The sequence below is a fragment of the Ursus maritimus genome, unplaced genomic scaffold (genome assembly GCF_017311325.1).
Source record: "Ursus maritimus isolate PB19 unplaced genomic scaffold, ASM1731132v1 scaffold_33, whole genome shotgun sequence".
NCBI classification, from domain to species: Eukaryota; Metazoa; Chordata; class Mammalia; order Carnivora; family Ursidae; genus Ursus; species Ursus maritimus.
In genome coordinates this window covers 23,494,126-23,510,297 of record NW_024425897.1, presented here as the reverse complement: position 1 = coordinate 23,510,297, position 16,172 = coordinate 23,494,126, and the positions used below count along the sequence as shown (strand labels likewise).

At 46.8% G+C, this 16,172-nt stretch overlaps 1 protein-coding gene across 1 annotated transcript; it reads left to right on the top strand.

The window, feature by feature from the left end:
* The first annotated feature begins 9,772 nt into the window (after positions 1-9,772).
* HCAR1 (hydroxycarboxylic acid receptor 1) lies at positions 9,773-13,576 on the top strand. Its single transcript, XM_008688842.2, has one exon. It carries the CDS (start codon positions 10,633-10,635, stop codon positions 11,644-11,646), a length of 1,014 nt encoding a protein of 337 aa, XP_008687064.2. The 5' UTR covers positions 9,773-10,632; the 3' UTR covers positions 11,647-13,576.
* Positions 13,577-16,172: the final 2,596 nt, after the last annotated feature.

The following is a 16,172-nucleotide window of genomic DNA, read 5'->3' as shown; positions in this document are numbered from 1 at the left end:
CTTCCTGCAATGCAGGACTGACAGGGACATAACCAGTTCTGCCACAAGAGGCCCATAAATATTCAACATAGAGGAAGACTAATTTACAAAGATGATACAATTTTATCGTGATGGGCAGAGCTTTAAGTTTGCAGTGAAACCTGTCTTCGCTTACTCTAACCAAAGACCCTCCCACTCCCTCACGTAAGGGGCTCGAGGCTCCTTGACAGTCTGAGTCGTGTTGCAATACGTTTACATATATCTCTCGTTTGTTATAAAACTATCACTGGAGCACTTGGGTGGCTCAGTCACCTAAGCATCTGACTCGTGATTTCAGCTCCGGTCATGATCTCAGTGTTGTGAGGCCGGAGCCCCATGACGGGCTCTGGGCTGGGCGTGGAGCTTGCTTGAGATTCTCTCTCCTTCTCCCTCAGCCCCTCTCCGCCCTGATCACATGTGTATGCTCGCTCGCTCTCTCTCTCTAAAAAGAAAAGATTAAACAATACAGAAGTCTGTACAGTAAAAAATGAAAGTTTCCCCCTCTCCAGAGTGCTATGAACAGTTTGGTACAGGGGGCACCTGGCTGGCTCAGTGGGTAGAGCATGGGACTCGATCTCAGAGCTGTAAGTCCGAGTCCCACATTGAGTATAGAGATTACTTAAAATAAAATCTTCAAAAAAAGAGTTTGGTGCATATGTTGATAAAAATAATAAAGATATTAGTTAAACCATATGTAGCATCCACCCTGTGTTATGCCCTGTTCTAAGCATGGGACCTAGATTAACTCATTTTGCCTTCATATTAGAATGATGTGGGTGATGTTCATAGCAGTATTGTCCACAATAGCTAAATCGTGGAAGGAGCCGAGATGCCCTTCAACAGATGACTGGATTAAGAAGATGTGGTCCATATATACAATGGAATATTACTCAGCTATCAGAAAGAACGAGTTCTCAACATTTGCTACAACATGGACGGCACTGGAGGAGATAATGTTAAGTGAAAGAAGCAGAGAAAGACAATTATCGTATGGTTTCTCTCATCTATGGAACATAAGAACTAGGAAGATCGGTAGGAGAAGAAAGGGATAAAGAAAGGGGGGGTAACCAGAAGGGGGAATGAAACATGAGAGACTATGGACTATGAGAAACAAACTGAGGGCTTCAGAGGGAAGGGGGTGGGGGAATGGGATAGGCCGTTGACGGGTATTAAGGAGGGCACGTATTGCATGGAGCACTGGGTGTTACACGCAACTAATGAATCATGGAACTTTACATCAAAAACCAGGGATGTACTGTATGGTGACTAACATAATGTAATAAAAAAATACTATTATTTAAAAAAATGATGTGGGTAACATTGTTGCCATTTTGCACGTGAGGAAATTGAGCCTTAGAGAATGAAGTACCTTGTAAGATCTCACAACCAAAAAATGAGAGAATTAACTTTAAACCCCAGCGGTCTAACTCTGAAGTATGTATCATTCCAGATTTTTAAATTGTATATACACATTTTTTGGGTTGCAATTCACATAAAATTAACCATTCGAAGTGTACAATTCAGTGGCATTTAGTACATTGTTGTGCAAACATCACCTCTCTCTAGTTCCAAAACACTTTCATCACCGACACACCCCCAAAATCCTCTGTACCCATTAATCAGTCGCTCCCCATATTCAGTCCCTGGTAAACACTAATCTACTTTCTGTCTCTATGATTTATCTAATCTGGATGTTTCATATGAATGGAACCGTACAATATGTTACTTTTGTGTCTGGCTTGCTGTACTTAAATGTTTCTGAGGCACACATACTTTGTAGCATGAATCAGTACCTCATCCCTTTTTATGGTGGATGATCTTCCCGTGTATGCATTTACCACAGTTTGTTTACCCACCCATCTGTCGATGAACATTTGGTTTGTTTCCACCTGCATTAGTCATGCTACTTCAGAGAAACAGAACAAAGAGGATGTGTGTATATTTGGAGAGAGATTTATTTTAAGGAATTGGCTTATGCAATTGTGAAGACTGGCAAGTTCAAAACTTCAGGAGAGCCTGGCTGGTTGGAGACCCAGAGAAGAGCTGATGTTGCAGTCAAGTCTGAAGGCCATCTGCTGGCAGAATTCCTTCCTGCTTGGGGAGCTCCCACTTTGTTCTAGTAGAGCTTTCAACTGATTGGATGAGGCCCACCCACATCATAGAGGGCAGTCTGCTTTAAAAGTTCACCAATTTAGGGGCACCTGGGTGGCACTGTTGGTTGAGCATCTGACTCTTGGTTTGGGCTCAGGTCATGATCTTCAGAGTCCTGAGATCGAGAGATCGAGTGCCACATTGGGCTCCGCACTTAATGGGGAGTCTGCTTGAGATTCTCTCCCTCCCCCTCTCCCTCTGCCCCTCCTCCTGCTTGTGCACACAAGGGCACACACGCTCTCTCGCTCTCTCTCTAAATGGATAAATAAATTAAAAAAATTTTAATTCACCAATTTAAATGTTAATCTCATCCAAGAGACGCCCTTAGAGGAATATCTTAAATATTTGACCAAATATGTGGGTAGAGCCATGTTGACATATGAAAGAAACCATCACTCCACCTTTTGGCTATTGCGGTTAGTGCTGCTATGAGCATTCATGAACAAGTGTTTGTCTGGGTCCTGTTTCAGGTCTTTGGAGTATATAGGTAAGAGTGGAATTGCTGGGTCATATGGTAGCCCTATGTTTAACTTTTTTTTTCCCCTACGTTTAACTTTTTGAGGAAACCCTAAATTGTTTTTCACAGCAGCCGAACTATCTTACATTCCTTTCAGCCATATACAAGGGCCTATCTATGATTTTTTAACTCCAGAAATGGTATTATGCTACACAAATTCAGGGGCGTTTTTGGTGTTTTGTTTTTGTTTTACACTTAACAATCTGTCTTGGACATCTTTTCAGTCTCATTCTCTGTGGGATAGCAGAGATGCTTAGAAGAGGGCCTGGCCCAAGGGATTGTTATACAAATGAACACAACTGTTTTTTTTTGTTTGTTTGTTTTAAGTAAGCACACAGTATAGGGCACCTGGATGGCTCAGTCAGTCGGTTAAGCGTCTGCCTTCAGCTCAGGTCGTGATCCCAGGATTCTGGGGTCAAGCCCCGAATTGGGCACCCTGCTCAGTGGGGAATCTGCTTCTCCCTCTGCCCCTCCCCCCACAGCTTGTGCTCTCTCTCCCTCACTCTCTCTCAAATAAATAAATAAAATCTTTTTTTTTAAAAAAAGATGATCCGGGATCATGACCTGGGCTGAAGGCAGACGCTTAACCGACTGAGCCACCCAGGCGCCCCTAAATAAATAAAATCTTTAAAAAAAAAAGTAAGTACACTGTACTTCATTGAATGAAGTCACCATAATTTATCTTATTTGCCACTGATAAAGATTTAAGTTGCTTTCAATTTTTTTTTTTTACCTCTTATTATGGAAAATACATATGAGCAGGGAGAACAGGCAATGAATGTCCCTGTCCCCACAATCCAGCTGCGACAACCAAAAACTCATAACCTCTCCTTTCTTATTTCTGCCCCTCTCCTGTTGGACTCCTTTGAATCACATTCTAAATATCATATAATTTTGTCTACACATATTTCAGTATTTCTAACAGATGAGGAGCTATTTGTTTAAACATAACCAAAATCCTATTATCATATTGACAATAATTTAGCAATCATTCCTTAATTAGCCGGTCAGTATTCAGATTTCCCCAAATGTCTCATACTTTTTAACGGTTGGAGTTGAGCCAGATTACAAACAGTTGGTTAATATGTCTCTTAAAGCTCTTTGAGGTACACCTGGGTGGCTCAGTCATTAAGCGTCTGCCTTTGGCTCAGGTCATGATCCCAGGGTCCTGGAATCGAGCCCTGCGTCAGGCTCCCTGTTCAGTGGGCTCCCTCTCCCACTCCCCCTGCTTGTGTTCCCCCTCTCACTGTCTCTCTCTGTCAAATAAAAAAAAATTTTTTTTTAAAAAAGCTCTTTGAATCTATAGTTTCTCCCTCTCTCTTTAATTTCTCTTACACTTTATATGTAGACAAAAACCGTTGTCTGCAATTTTTAAGACTCATTCTGAAATGGCCAGGAAGTTCCTGTTAGAGTTTGTGTCAGATCAAGGTAACCCCTCCCCATCCATCATGCGGTGAAGCGATCCATGTCTCTCTGCTTCACTGTTGGGCCCCCAGCTTTCTCCCGGGTTGCAGCCCTACGGAGCAACACAAACAAAACATATGGTAAATCACTCAGTCCTTAAATCCGGTCAGTAACTCCTCCTCCCTTCCAGAAAGGACGTTTTGAAATAGTTGGGTAGAGAAAGGGATTCAAGGACGCGGACATTGACGCTGGAAAGGTCAGTGGGTTGCCGTGGGTTGGGCGGCAGTGGGCTGTGGTTGTGGGTTCAATGGTCGCCACCCCCACAAAAGATACGTCTACATCCTTGCCCCTGAAAACTGTGAATAGGACTTTATTTGGAAAAAGGGTTATGCAGATGTAATTAAGTTAATGATCCTGAGATGAGATAATTTTGGATTATCTGGGCCCTAAATCCAATGACAATTGTCCTTATAAGAGGCAAGCAGAGAAGGCCATGTGACCCTGGAGGCCGAGGTTGGGGTGATGCGGTCACAGGCCGAGGAGTGTGGACAGCCACCAGAAGCTGGAAGACGCAAGATACAAGCTCTTTCCTAGAGTCTTTGGTGGGAGCAGAGCCCTGCTGACACCTGCATTTCAGACTTCTAGTCTCCAGAACTGGGAGAGAATACAGCTCTGCTGTTTTAAGCCCCCCACCTGATGATAATAAGTTAGAGCGGCCCTAGGAAGCTGGTGCAGTCACATACTAAGGGCCCGAGCTAGGAAAGGCATGTTGGGGAAGCAGAGCTCTTGGATTTCTACCTGTGAAATAATAAGAAATACGGATATTGCTCTCTGGCCTTGTTTCCTGACACAAAGCTTCTAAATCTCTTGGAATTTCCTGAGTAATGGGAGCATCTGACACTGAGCTCCTAAATCCCTTCGAATTTCCTGGAGTGTCTTTTGTTCTAATGAGGCGATTCTTGGAGAGCTCCTAGATGGAGGCTGGTCCCCAGAAAGACCAAGCTATGATTAAAAGCTTGGAATTTTCAACCCCATCCCCCATCCTCCAGAGAGGGAAGAGGGGCTGGAAATGGAGTTGATAATCCATCCCGTCTATATGATGAAGCTTCCATAAAAATCCCAGTGGAATGGGGTTTGGGGGCTTCTCGGCTGCTGAACCTCCATGAACCAGGAGGGTGACACACCCCAACTCCATGAAGACAGAAGTTCCTGCCCTTGGGACCCTTCCAGACCTCGCCCTATGTACCCCTTCTTCTGGGCATTCATCTGTATCCTTTATCACATCCTTTATTGCTTCATACACTGGGTTCTATCAGCTGCTTTAGCATATGATCAAATCCAAAGAGACGGGTCATGGGAACCTCAAATTGTAGCCAAGTCGAAAAGAAATTGTGGGTAACTCAGGAACTTACCACTTGCAGTTGGCGTCTGGGGGGGGGGGCAGTTCCATGAGACGGAGCCTATAAGCTGTGGGGTCAGCACTAACTCCAGTTAGTGTCCGAGCTGAGTTGAACTGTGGGACACCCCGCTGGGGCCACAGAGCCTTGCTTGACGTGGAAACAAAATCGCACACATCCCGCGTCACAGGTATGCGGAGCATGGCAGGAGCACGGGAGTAAGGGAGACACACACAGGGGGAGGATGTCTTCCCAACACCCCACCACACGGACAGTTCTTCCACCCGACGCATGCCAGGCGCCCCCGCAAGACTGTCCACTTCCTGCCCCTGTCATGTATAAAGTGAGATGTCATCTCAGAAAACACTGGAGGAGGTGGCACGCAGGGCCCAGGAGCCCCAGGCTCACGCCACCTCTGTCTGGCAGGTGTGTTCTGATTTTTCAACCCGCCTTTCCTGTTCAGTGGTGTCTCTTCACAGCCGGGAGAATAAGTCAACTGCAGAGGTCTGCCATCATTTGTTCACTGGGTCATTCATTTATTCAAGACGTACTTACTGAGTGTCTCCTTTGGGTCAGGCACTGGGCTGCGTTCTGGGCATGCAAAGCTGAATCAGGTCCAGTGTTCGTCTTTATAGGGACAGAGGTGGAGGGAAAAACACACAGGTAAACCATTACAAGAATATGCGGTAAGGGGCACCTGGGGGTCTCAGTTGGTTGGGCGTCCTATTCTTGATTTTGGATCAGGTCTCCCAAATGAAGAAATAAATCTTTAAATAACAATAATAGTGTGTGGTAAGTGTATGGGTGCCAGAAGTGGGGCCAAGAAGAGGGCCTAACCCAGACTAGAGAGGGAGATTCACAGAAGGCTTGGCAGTTGTAGGAAGTGGGCTAGCCACAAAACACATATGGCTTTTAAACGTTAATTAATCAAATTATATTGAAAAATCAGGTTCCGCCAGCCCCGTTTCAAGGGCTCAGTAGCTACATGTATATTACAGAGCATTTCCATCACTGTAGAAAGTTCTATTGGAAGATGCTGGTCTAGGTGAGGCTGACAGAAGAGGAGTTATCCAGGATTAGCGGGGAAGGAAGGATATCCCCAGAAGTCCCTATAAGACAGCCTTTGGATTCTAAACACAGTCCGGCTGCTGTGGGAGGTGTCCAGGCCAGTTCCCCCCGTGCCTTATCTGCCATCTTGAATTCCCCACTAAGGACAACAGGGGAGCCTCTGGAGCCTCAACCAGGTGAGTAGTATCATCAGAGTTGAGTTTTGGACAATGGATTGGAGGAGGAGCCAGATGGGAGGCAGGAGGACCCATCAGGAGACAGTCCCATTCCTCCAGAATCTTGGACCAGCTCAAGGGGTAACAATGTGGGTGGAGAGAGATTTAGGGCATATGGGTGACAGATTGCGTGAGGACGCAGGGGGAACCAAGCTTAGGGCTTGTGCTACGTGGATGGTGCTAACAGTTCCCTTTGGTGTGGAATGTGAGGAAGAGGATGAGAAACCTTTTTTTTTTCAGTTGTTGGTACTTAAGGGAATGGGCTTCAGTGATCTGGAAGCCCTCGTTCCTCAATACTACCCGCTCTGTGGCTCACCACAGACCACACGAGAGGGAACACATGGGCTTCGAGCCTGCAGGATTCCTGAGGGCAACCGTGGGCAGCTCTGTGGCTCCAGAGACAAAAACCTGTTGCTCCCCTTTCTCTCTTTTCCAACTATTCTTCTGATCCTTCATGATGCCGCTCACTCCAAAATGGCTCCCCGCTCCCACTGAGTTCAAAGTCCCTTGTAAAACAGCTCCACTCGACTGGCCTGTTTTATTCCTCATGGTTTTGTGACGTGGACTCCAGATTCCAAACTCCTCAAATGCCTCTCTTCTTACTTCGTCCACACGCTTCATTTTGTTTGGAATGTTTGTTCCTTCCATTTCTGCCCCTACAAATTCTAACAGCCCTCCCTCATTCCCCTCATTCACAAAACTCTGGTGGCCAGTTGTATTTTTTTTTTTCCAAACACATTTTAAAGTAAAGTTGTAGCTACAGAGTCAAAATATAGATGTATATTACACTGTACCGTCCACAACCTCACATACCGTCTGTGGTGTGTCTGCTACATTTTGAAAAATACCACCTCAATCTGCTTATTCAATGTGCTTTTAAAAATTGTTATTTATGTAGTTGGCTTATTTTCCCTACTAAACACTCAGCTCCAGACAGCGAGTAATATCGTCCTCATTTGAGGGATCCTAAAGCATCTAGCAAAAACACCTTACAGGTTCATTGAATAGTCATTCTTAAATCAGTAAAGCCTCAATTGGCATCAGGCACTGTGATCAGTAGCTAGGAGTAAAAATAAGATCAGTAATAAAATTTGGTTTGAATTTTTTAAGACTACTTCTTTATTTTATATTTTTAAGATTTTATTTGTTTATTTGACAGAGTGAGAGAGAGCACAAGCAGGGGGAGCAGCAGAGGGAGAAGCAGGATCCCCACTGAGCAGGGAGCCCAATGTGGGACTCGATCCCAGGACCCTGGGACCATGACCTAAACCAAAGACAGATGCCTAACCCACTGAGCCACCCAAGCACCCCAGACTATTTCTTTTTTTAGAGAGGTTTTAGGTTCACAGCAAAATTGAGGGGAAGGTACAGAGAGTTCCCATATATCTCTTGCCCCACACATGCACAGCCTCCCCTATTATCAGCAGCAGATTTTCAGGGAAATGAAAACCTTTCTTCTGTAATCCTCTGCCTTCCAGAGAATTCTGCAGTCAAAGAGAAAGAGAAGGTGATTTGGCAAGAACGTGGAAAAAGAAGGCACATGTCAGTCATTTGAGAAAAGGGAAGCACTCCTGTTTACAAGAATCTCAACAGTGTGTGTTCACACAGAATGAAGAATCTTTTCCATTTGTTGAAAAATCCAGCCTGACCATATTAAGGTATTCACCAAGAACATGGACTTTGTCTCCCAAGGACCTCTTGGATTAGTGGGGAAGCTAAATGGACATGTTTAAGGGACACACTTATTTATTAGAAGTTATGAGACTAACAAGTAAAATGTGAGGAGAAAAAGTAGCAGGATGACATTGGAAAGGTAGTTGGGGAACCATCTATGAAGGGCCTTGTACACCAATCTGAGGAATGTGACCTTTAGCCTAGAGCGGAAGTGGCAAACTTAAAATCCCACAGAGACCAGGCACGTAACTGAGTGAAGCTGGCCAGGTAATAGGGAGTGGTGGGGACTGGGGCAAAATGGAGAATGTTTACCCTGTCTCAGGGGAGCAGCTACTCTCAGCTCCGGCTGATTGTTACTACGTGGGATTGTTGGCCCAGAGCAGCCAGATCTTCCAGTTTTCCAAGAGAGTCTGGAAATCCAGGTTTTTATAGGACAGTCCCAAGTTTTTAAAACATGTGGCCCAAATCCATCTGGCTTTAGAACCCAGTATGGCTCACAGGCCATATAGGGATCACCATGGCAGCTGGAAGGGAGCGAATGAAGGCTTTTTAAAAAAGGATATGATCCCGTCTGTGCTTTAGAAAAATCCCATGGTGGTGTGGAAGAGGAATTACAGGGAATAGATTAGAGGAAAGGAAACCAGTCCGGAAACTCTCTCAATAGTTTCCACAGGTGGGAGGTGGCAGCAGACAATGTGGGGTAGGGGAATGTCGCTGGGCTGATTTGGAGTCTGGGATTCAGTGGGAAGACCTTTGCTTTAATCAGCATCTGAAAAGGGGCACCTCGGTGGCTCAGTTGGTTAAGCAGCTGCCTTCAGCTCAAGTCATGATCTGGGGGTCCTGGGATCAAGTCCCTCAACCAGCTCCTTGCTCAGCAGGAAGCCTGCTTCTCCCTCTCCCTCTGCTGCTCCCCCTGCTTGTGCTCTCTCTCTGGTCAAATAAATAAATGAAATCTTAAAAAAAAAAATCAGCATCTGGAAGGAGTGTATGCATTTTCTCAAGGCATTTCCTGCCCCTGCACCCCTTTCCTAAGTTGGGAGCTGAAAGGCACAGGGCAGATAGATCACCTCTAAAGCCAAAGGATAAGAAATTTTAGCAAAGACTCTGCTCTTGGGTGCAGTCTAATTTTACCTGTGATTATTTTGGAGATAGACTCCTTGACCAACTGCCCAGCCCTCACTTGCCCCACCAGCGGACTCAGCACGTAGTTCAAATTAAAAGCGTATCTATCATTGGGTATTTGGCTTTTTTGAACGGCCAGTGGGAAACGCAGAGCCAAATCCTCTTTTGCAAACAGCAGAGAGAGGAACTGGCTCCCCAAGACGCAGCTGCATGGAGACAGACACATGAGAGGTGACTTCAGATCCGTTGCATGGTCTTGCCAGTTGTGCAACCGGTCATTTGGGCCCAGGGAAGGATGCAAAGGGCAGGAGGTGTGAATGGAGGGAAGGAAAGAAGACGCGCTTCACAGAATTTTTCTAACACCCGACAAGTGCTGTTTTTAGAGGTTTTCTCCTCCACAGACCCTTCTGAGTTTTGACTGCTATATTTTTGGGTGCGGGCAGAGGAAATGGCTCTGAGGAGCTGTGGAGCAAAGCCTCCCCCTCTGGCACCGCCTGGAAGAGCCCCATGGGATGGGGAGAGGACGGGGCAGTCAGGCAAAAGGTTAGGGGAGGAAAGCAAAGGCAGAGGCCCAGAACGGCTCCAGGAAATGTTTGTATTTCTCCACCGGGAGGGAGGACAAACAAGCTTTTTTCGTGCCTTCTGGGCAGCTTTGCACGCTCCCCAGCACAGGAGTCTGAAGAGCAAGACTGAGGCTGGAAAGAAAAACCGTTCTGGGGCTGGCCGCGGCCACTGCTCTAGGGCACGACTCTCACTGGACCTGCCTGCCGCTCCCCAGAAATGACCACTTGCGTGTCAAAGCCCGGCCGTGCCCCGTGCTTGCCCTGCGGGGGAGACAGGTAGCGTGGGCCGGCCTGCCGAGAGGACCTCCCTGAGCCTCTCATCTCCCGGCTGAAGCCCCTGCTCTCGCAGCGCTGGCTGCGTGCACCCCCCCGGGCAGTCGGGACCCGCATCCCGGCGTGAGGAAGCCAGAAAACCAGCGGCCGGGTGAGTGGGTAGCGTTCAGAGGGGCATCTGTGTCTTTGTGGGGACTCCCGGGGCCACGGACACCGGTCCTCTGTCCACCATGGACAACGGGTCGTGCTGCCTCATCGAGGGGGACCCCATCTCTCAGGTGATGCCCCCACTGCTGATCCTGGCCTTCGTGCTTGGCGCGCTGGGCAACGGCATCGCCCTGTGTGGTTTCTGCTTTCACATGAAGACCTGGAAGCCGAGCACTATTTACCTTTTCAACCTGGCCGTGGCCGACTTCCTTCTCATGATCTGCCTGCCCTTCTGGACGGACTACTACTGGAGACACAGGCAATGGGCCTTCAAGGACATTCCCTGTCGGGTGGCCCTCTTCATGCTGGCCATGAACAGGGCGGGCAGCATCATCTTCCTCACCGTGGTGGCCGTGGACAGGTACTTCAAAGTGGTGCACCCCCACCACATGGTGAACACCATCTCCAACCGGACTGCGGCCGGCATCGCCTGCGCCCTTTGGACCATGGTCATCCTGGGGACTCTCTATCTTTTGATGGAGAGCCATCTGTGTGTGCATGAGAAGACCGTATCTTGCGAGAGCTTCATCATGGAGTCGGCCAACGGCTGGCACGACATCATGTTCCAGCTGGAGTTCTTCCTGCCCCTCGGCATCATCCTGTTTTGCTCCTTCAGGATCGTTTGGAGCCTGAAGCAGAGGCGGCAGCTGGCCAGGCAGACTCGGATGAAGAAGGCTACCCGGTTCATCGTGGTGGTGGCCATTGTGTTCATCACGTGCTACCTGCCCAGCGTGTCGGCCAGACTCTACTTCCTCTGGACGGTGCCCTCGAGCGCCTGTGACCCCTCCGTCCACGTAGCCCTCCACGTCACCCTCAGCTTCACGTACATGAACAGCATGCTGGACCCCCTGGTGTATTATTTTTCGAGTCCCTCGTTTCCCAAATTCTACACCAAGCTCAAAATCTGCAGTTTGAGACCTAAGAGTCCAGGACGCTCCAAGACCCAGAGGCCGGAAGAGATGCCAATTTCAAACCTCTGTCGCAAGAGTTGTGTCAGCGTGGCAAACAGCTTCCAGAGCCGATCCGACGTGCAGTAGGCTCTCCAAGTGTGTGGAATGGCACTGAAACAGGCAGACAGACAAAACCAGGCAGGACAGACTGACGACTTAGAAACAGTTCGTGCGAAGGGGCCAGAGGCTTTGAAAATGCCGCCCTTTCTCAGCTCTGTCCTCCTCACTCTGTCTGGAAACGGAATGCAGGTTACTATGCCTTTTTGGACGGTTCCAGCTGAGAAGTGAGTCAGTTGCCTTGCTATGACCCGATTACAATGACGGGACAAGACGTGCATGAAGTGGGGCTTGTGTGTATTGGGTGGGGTGATGGGAAGAGCTCGGCTACCGTGTACTTTTAAGCGGCTGAGTAAATAGGCATCAGTGGGTAAACTTGTCATGTTCTCTCTCTGGGGGAGTCGGTGAACTTAATGACTTAGCAGTATTTCCTATCCTCGGACCTTAAGTCGTTACTTGTTTTAGAAAGCAGACACCAGAGTAAGTCAATAGCTTTATTTCAGGCTGAGTGAGGCTCTGTCGAGGAGATGTCTTGACCTTCATGACTGTCATCTTCTCAGGACCCCTCGGGTGCGGTTCTGATATCTCAGTAGCCCAAGAAGAACAGTAGCAAAACAATCTGCTCCGACCTTCTCAGAGCTCCACATTTTTCTGCAAGTCTTTGCATTTTCAAAGAAGGTGCTGGGGGCTGTGTTTACCTGCCCCGGAGTTTTCCAGTGGGAGCTGAGTGCTTGGAAAAAATCCCGTTGGCCTTTGGGAAGCGCTGACTCTAGTGGGATTGCTTTCGACCGCTTGTTATGTGACTATGAGTTGAGGTTATTTATTCATTCATTCTCCAAGTAGGTACTGAAGGCATATTCTGTGCTGGGCACTGTGCTAGTATCCTTTTTCCCTGGAGGGTCCTTAGTCAATTCCTGTGTGACAGCAAAGTATTTGGGGGTAGGGCAAACAGAAAGGTTAGCACTCTCACCCTCTCAGTGAATATAGTTTCTAGACCTGTTCACGGCAAACATCGGTATATTCCTCCTGTTTCAGGCTTCTGTACAAACACCAAAGGGTGGAAAGGGTAATGTCCTTGACGCGCGTGAATTTCCCACACATGTACCTGGGGCCCTTAAAACTAGATGATTCTATGAAATGAGAGGCTGCCTCTGCCCTGTATTAGGGGGGAGGAGTCCACGCCAACCTTAGGTCTGTTCTCAAACCATTCTTGGCTCTTTTGTTTACACTTTCTCAAATTTCCAGGGTACTCTCTGCACCAGATGACCTTACCAGCTTTTAGTTCTTTGGGCCTCGAAACACTCCTATCGGCTGTTTTTTTAATTTCCTTTTGCAGAGGCTCCACACAGCCCGGCGATGAAAAGTATGGGCTCTGGAAGGTCCTACGAACCTAAATTTGAATTCCAACTAGCCCACCTATTGGGTGTGTGATCTGGGGGCGGATTTTATTTCAACAATCAGCTTCCAGTTCCTCATATGTCAAACAGGAGGAACAATGATGTGGATTTCGAGAGGTTGGTGGGCGGATCCCACGAAACGTAAGCTCCCCAAGCAGAGGGATTCTGTTCACGGTTACATCCTCTCCAGGGCCTAGAAGAGTGCCCGCACATCGTAGGTGCTCAATAAATATTTGAATGAATAAATGAGGGTAGGCAAGCATGAAGCGCTGTGTCTGGCAGGAAGGACTCAATAGGATGACTTCCGGCAGGACTCAGTTTGCACACAAAGATGCTGAGGCACGGAAGCCATTGCCCTCGGGGTTCGGAGTTGCCAGAGTAGCTGCTCTATGATCACTACCTGAATTTCCCCGCTACCCAGCTGCCTGGGGAACCTACATCCTCCTGAAAGAAATCTGTGGAAGCCCACACTTCTGCTTTGGATTCTACACCTGCTCCTAATTCTTTCCCAGACTGCTCCTCCTTTGTTGCTTCCTGTGAATAAAAATGATTTCCAAAAGCGAGTCCGCATCCCGTGTGTGATTCGCGAACGCTTTACCCTCCAAAGGAAAAAGCGTAAAACAATCCAGAAGCTCAGGGTAGGCAGAGGTTCTCACTGAGAAACAGCAAGAACAAACAAAAAAGGGGGAAAAAAGAAAAACCCAAACACAGCTTAGGCCCCGATTTTACTTCCCTTTTCAAATACACAGAATGTGACTAAAAAAGAAATCTTATCAAGTGTTCTTCAGAAAGTGTAAGGATGAGGATTACAGCTTTGTTTGAGTAAACATAGGACCCTTTTGAGCTCGTGCATGAAGCTGGGGCCCTAAATTTTATATATGTATTTACACACACACACACACACACACACACACACACACACACACACGCAGGTTGAGATGAAATAGAACAAACGGGCTCACATATGGACCTAACTATATTCACTTTCCAGTGATGATACAGTAGGAGTGGGAAGGGGTTAATATTTTATCCCTTGTAAAGATTCATTCATTCATCCATTCATTCACTCATTCATTCCATCTTTCAAGGCACAGTAGAAACACAAATGGAAAACACAGCCCCTGATCCTGCAGGTTCTATTGTAGAAACCAAGGGGAAAAAATCGAATCACCATTCAGAGTAACTGTGTGAAAGTGGTAAGTATAGAGGTCTGCGGGAGAGCCCAGGGGCTTCATCCTGACCCCGGGGGGTTGGGGAGGGCTTCTCAGAGGAAGTGACTCCTGAACTTAGCCCTGGGGGTTGCAAAGGAGGCAACCAGATGACTCAGTGCGGAAAGGTATCCCAGTGAGAGAGGGTGTGGTGAGAAAGGTCACTTGGGAGCTGTGGGAAGGTCAATGGGACAGGAATGAAAGGTCTTGGGGGTCTGAGGCAATCTGGGAAGAGGTGAAGCCCTGAGATCCACTGGATAGAGGTCTGTTCACAACTCTTTTTTTGTTTTGTTTTGTTTTAAGAGGGAGCAAGGGAGGGCCAGGGGGAGAGGGAGAGAGAGAAACTCAAGCCGACTCATTGCTGAGTGTGGACATGGGGCTCAATCTCACAACCCTGAGACCACAACCTGAGCTGAAACCAAGAGTCGGACGCTTAACCAACTGAGCCACCCAGGCACCCTCACAACTTTTCTTGCTGGAAGATTCATGACTAGCCTTTCAGATTCTTTGCTTTTTAAAAAAGAACTAAATTTCTTTAATTATCAAAGGCAGATATGTTTTTGATCAGAATTAAAAGAACATGCAAATATATAAAGAAGTTAAAGTCTTCCTTCCATTCTCCTTAATCTCATTTCCTAGAGGTTGATGACACTTGCACACAGATGACAGGTTGGGGTATAACATGCTTGTGCACAGATGACGAATCTCATTTTGTTTTGCGGAAGCAGGACACACAGAAAGATAGTTTTACAAGGTAGTTTTGTCATAAATAGCTTCCTACATCAGAACAGAGATCAAACTCAAGGTTTTTAACTCTATTTCATTGTATAAACAAACCACATATGGTTTATTTAACCAATGGCCATTTATTTAAAGATTTATTTATTTATTTGAGAGAGAGAGAGAGTGCAGGGGGAGGGGCAGAGGAAGAGGGAGAGAGAGAATCCTAAGCAGACTCCCCGACTCAGGGCTCCATCCACGACCCTGAGATCACGACCTGAGCAGAAACCAAGAGTCGGTCGCTCAACCAACTGAGGCCCCCAGGCACTCCAACCAATGGCCTTTTAATGGACATTCAAGTGATTTCCAATTTTCCCCTATCGCCACCATGCTATGGTGAATAATTTGAATGATGTATCTTTGGGCACATGTGCTAGAGTTTTTGAAAGAAGATTCAGAGACATGGAAGTGCTGGGTCAAAGGACAGGTGTACTGGGTGAAGCAGTGCACACAGTGGCGAGAGCATAGACCCTGGAACCCAACTATCTGGGTTCAAATCCTATTTCCTTTACTCACTAGCTGCATGGCCTCGGGCTAGTTGCTTAACCTCTCAATGCTTTACTTTCCTTGTCTGTAAAATGGCACAAGAATAGTACCTGCTGATAGAATTGTTTTGAGTACTAAATGTATTTAAATGTATAAAGCACCTAGAATAGTGCCTGACAGAGAGTAAACACTAAAAACAAAACAAAACCCAAAGTCCTACTCTTTTAAAGCGATGAAGTCCAATCATCAATTTTGTTGTTGTTGTTCGTGTGTTTGGAGTTGTGCAAGGAAGGTTTGCCTAAGACAAGGTTGAAGGCTCACGCATAGGTTTTCTTCTACGAATTTTGTCTCACGTTTAGGTCTATAATCCATTTTGAGTTAACTTTTGTATTTAGGGCAAAGAAGAGATCCGACTTCCTTCGATTGCACGTGGCTATTCAGTGGTCCCAGCAGCACTGATCCAAAAGACTGTTCTTTCCCCCACTGATTTATCTTAGAACCCTTGTGGAAAATCAGCTGACCACAAATGGGAAAGTTTATTTCTGGACTCTCAATCGTGCCCTATTGATTTACATCTTTATTCTTATGCCAGAAGCACACTGTCTTGATGACTGGAAAGTGTTTGAATAGAGAACTGTGAGTTCGACTTTCTTCTTCTTTTTCAAGATTATTTGGTTATTCTGGT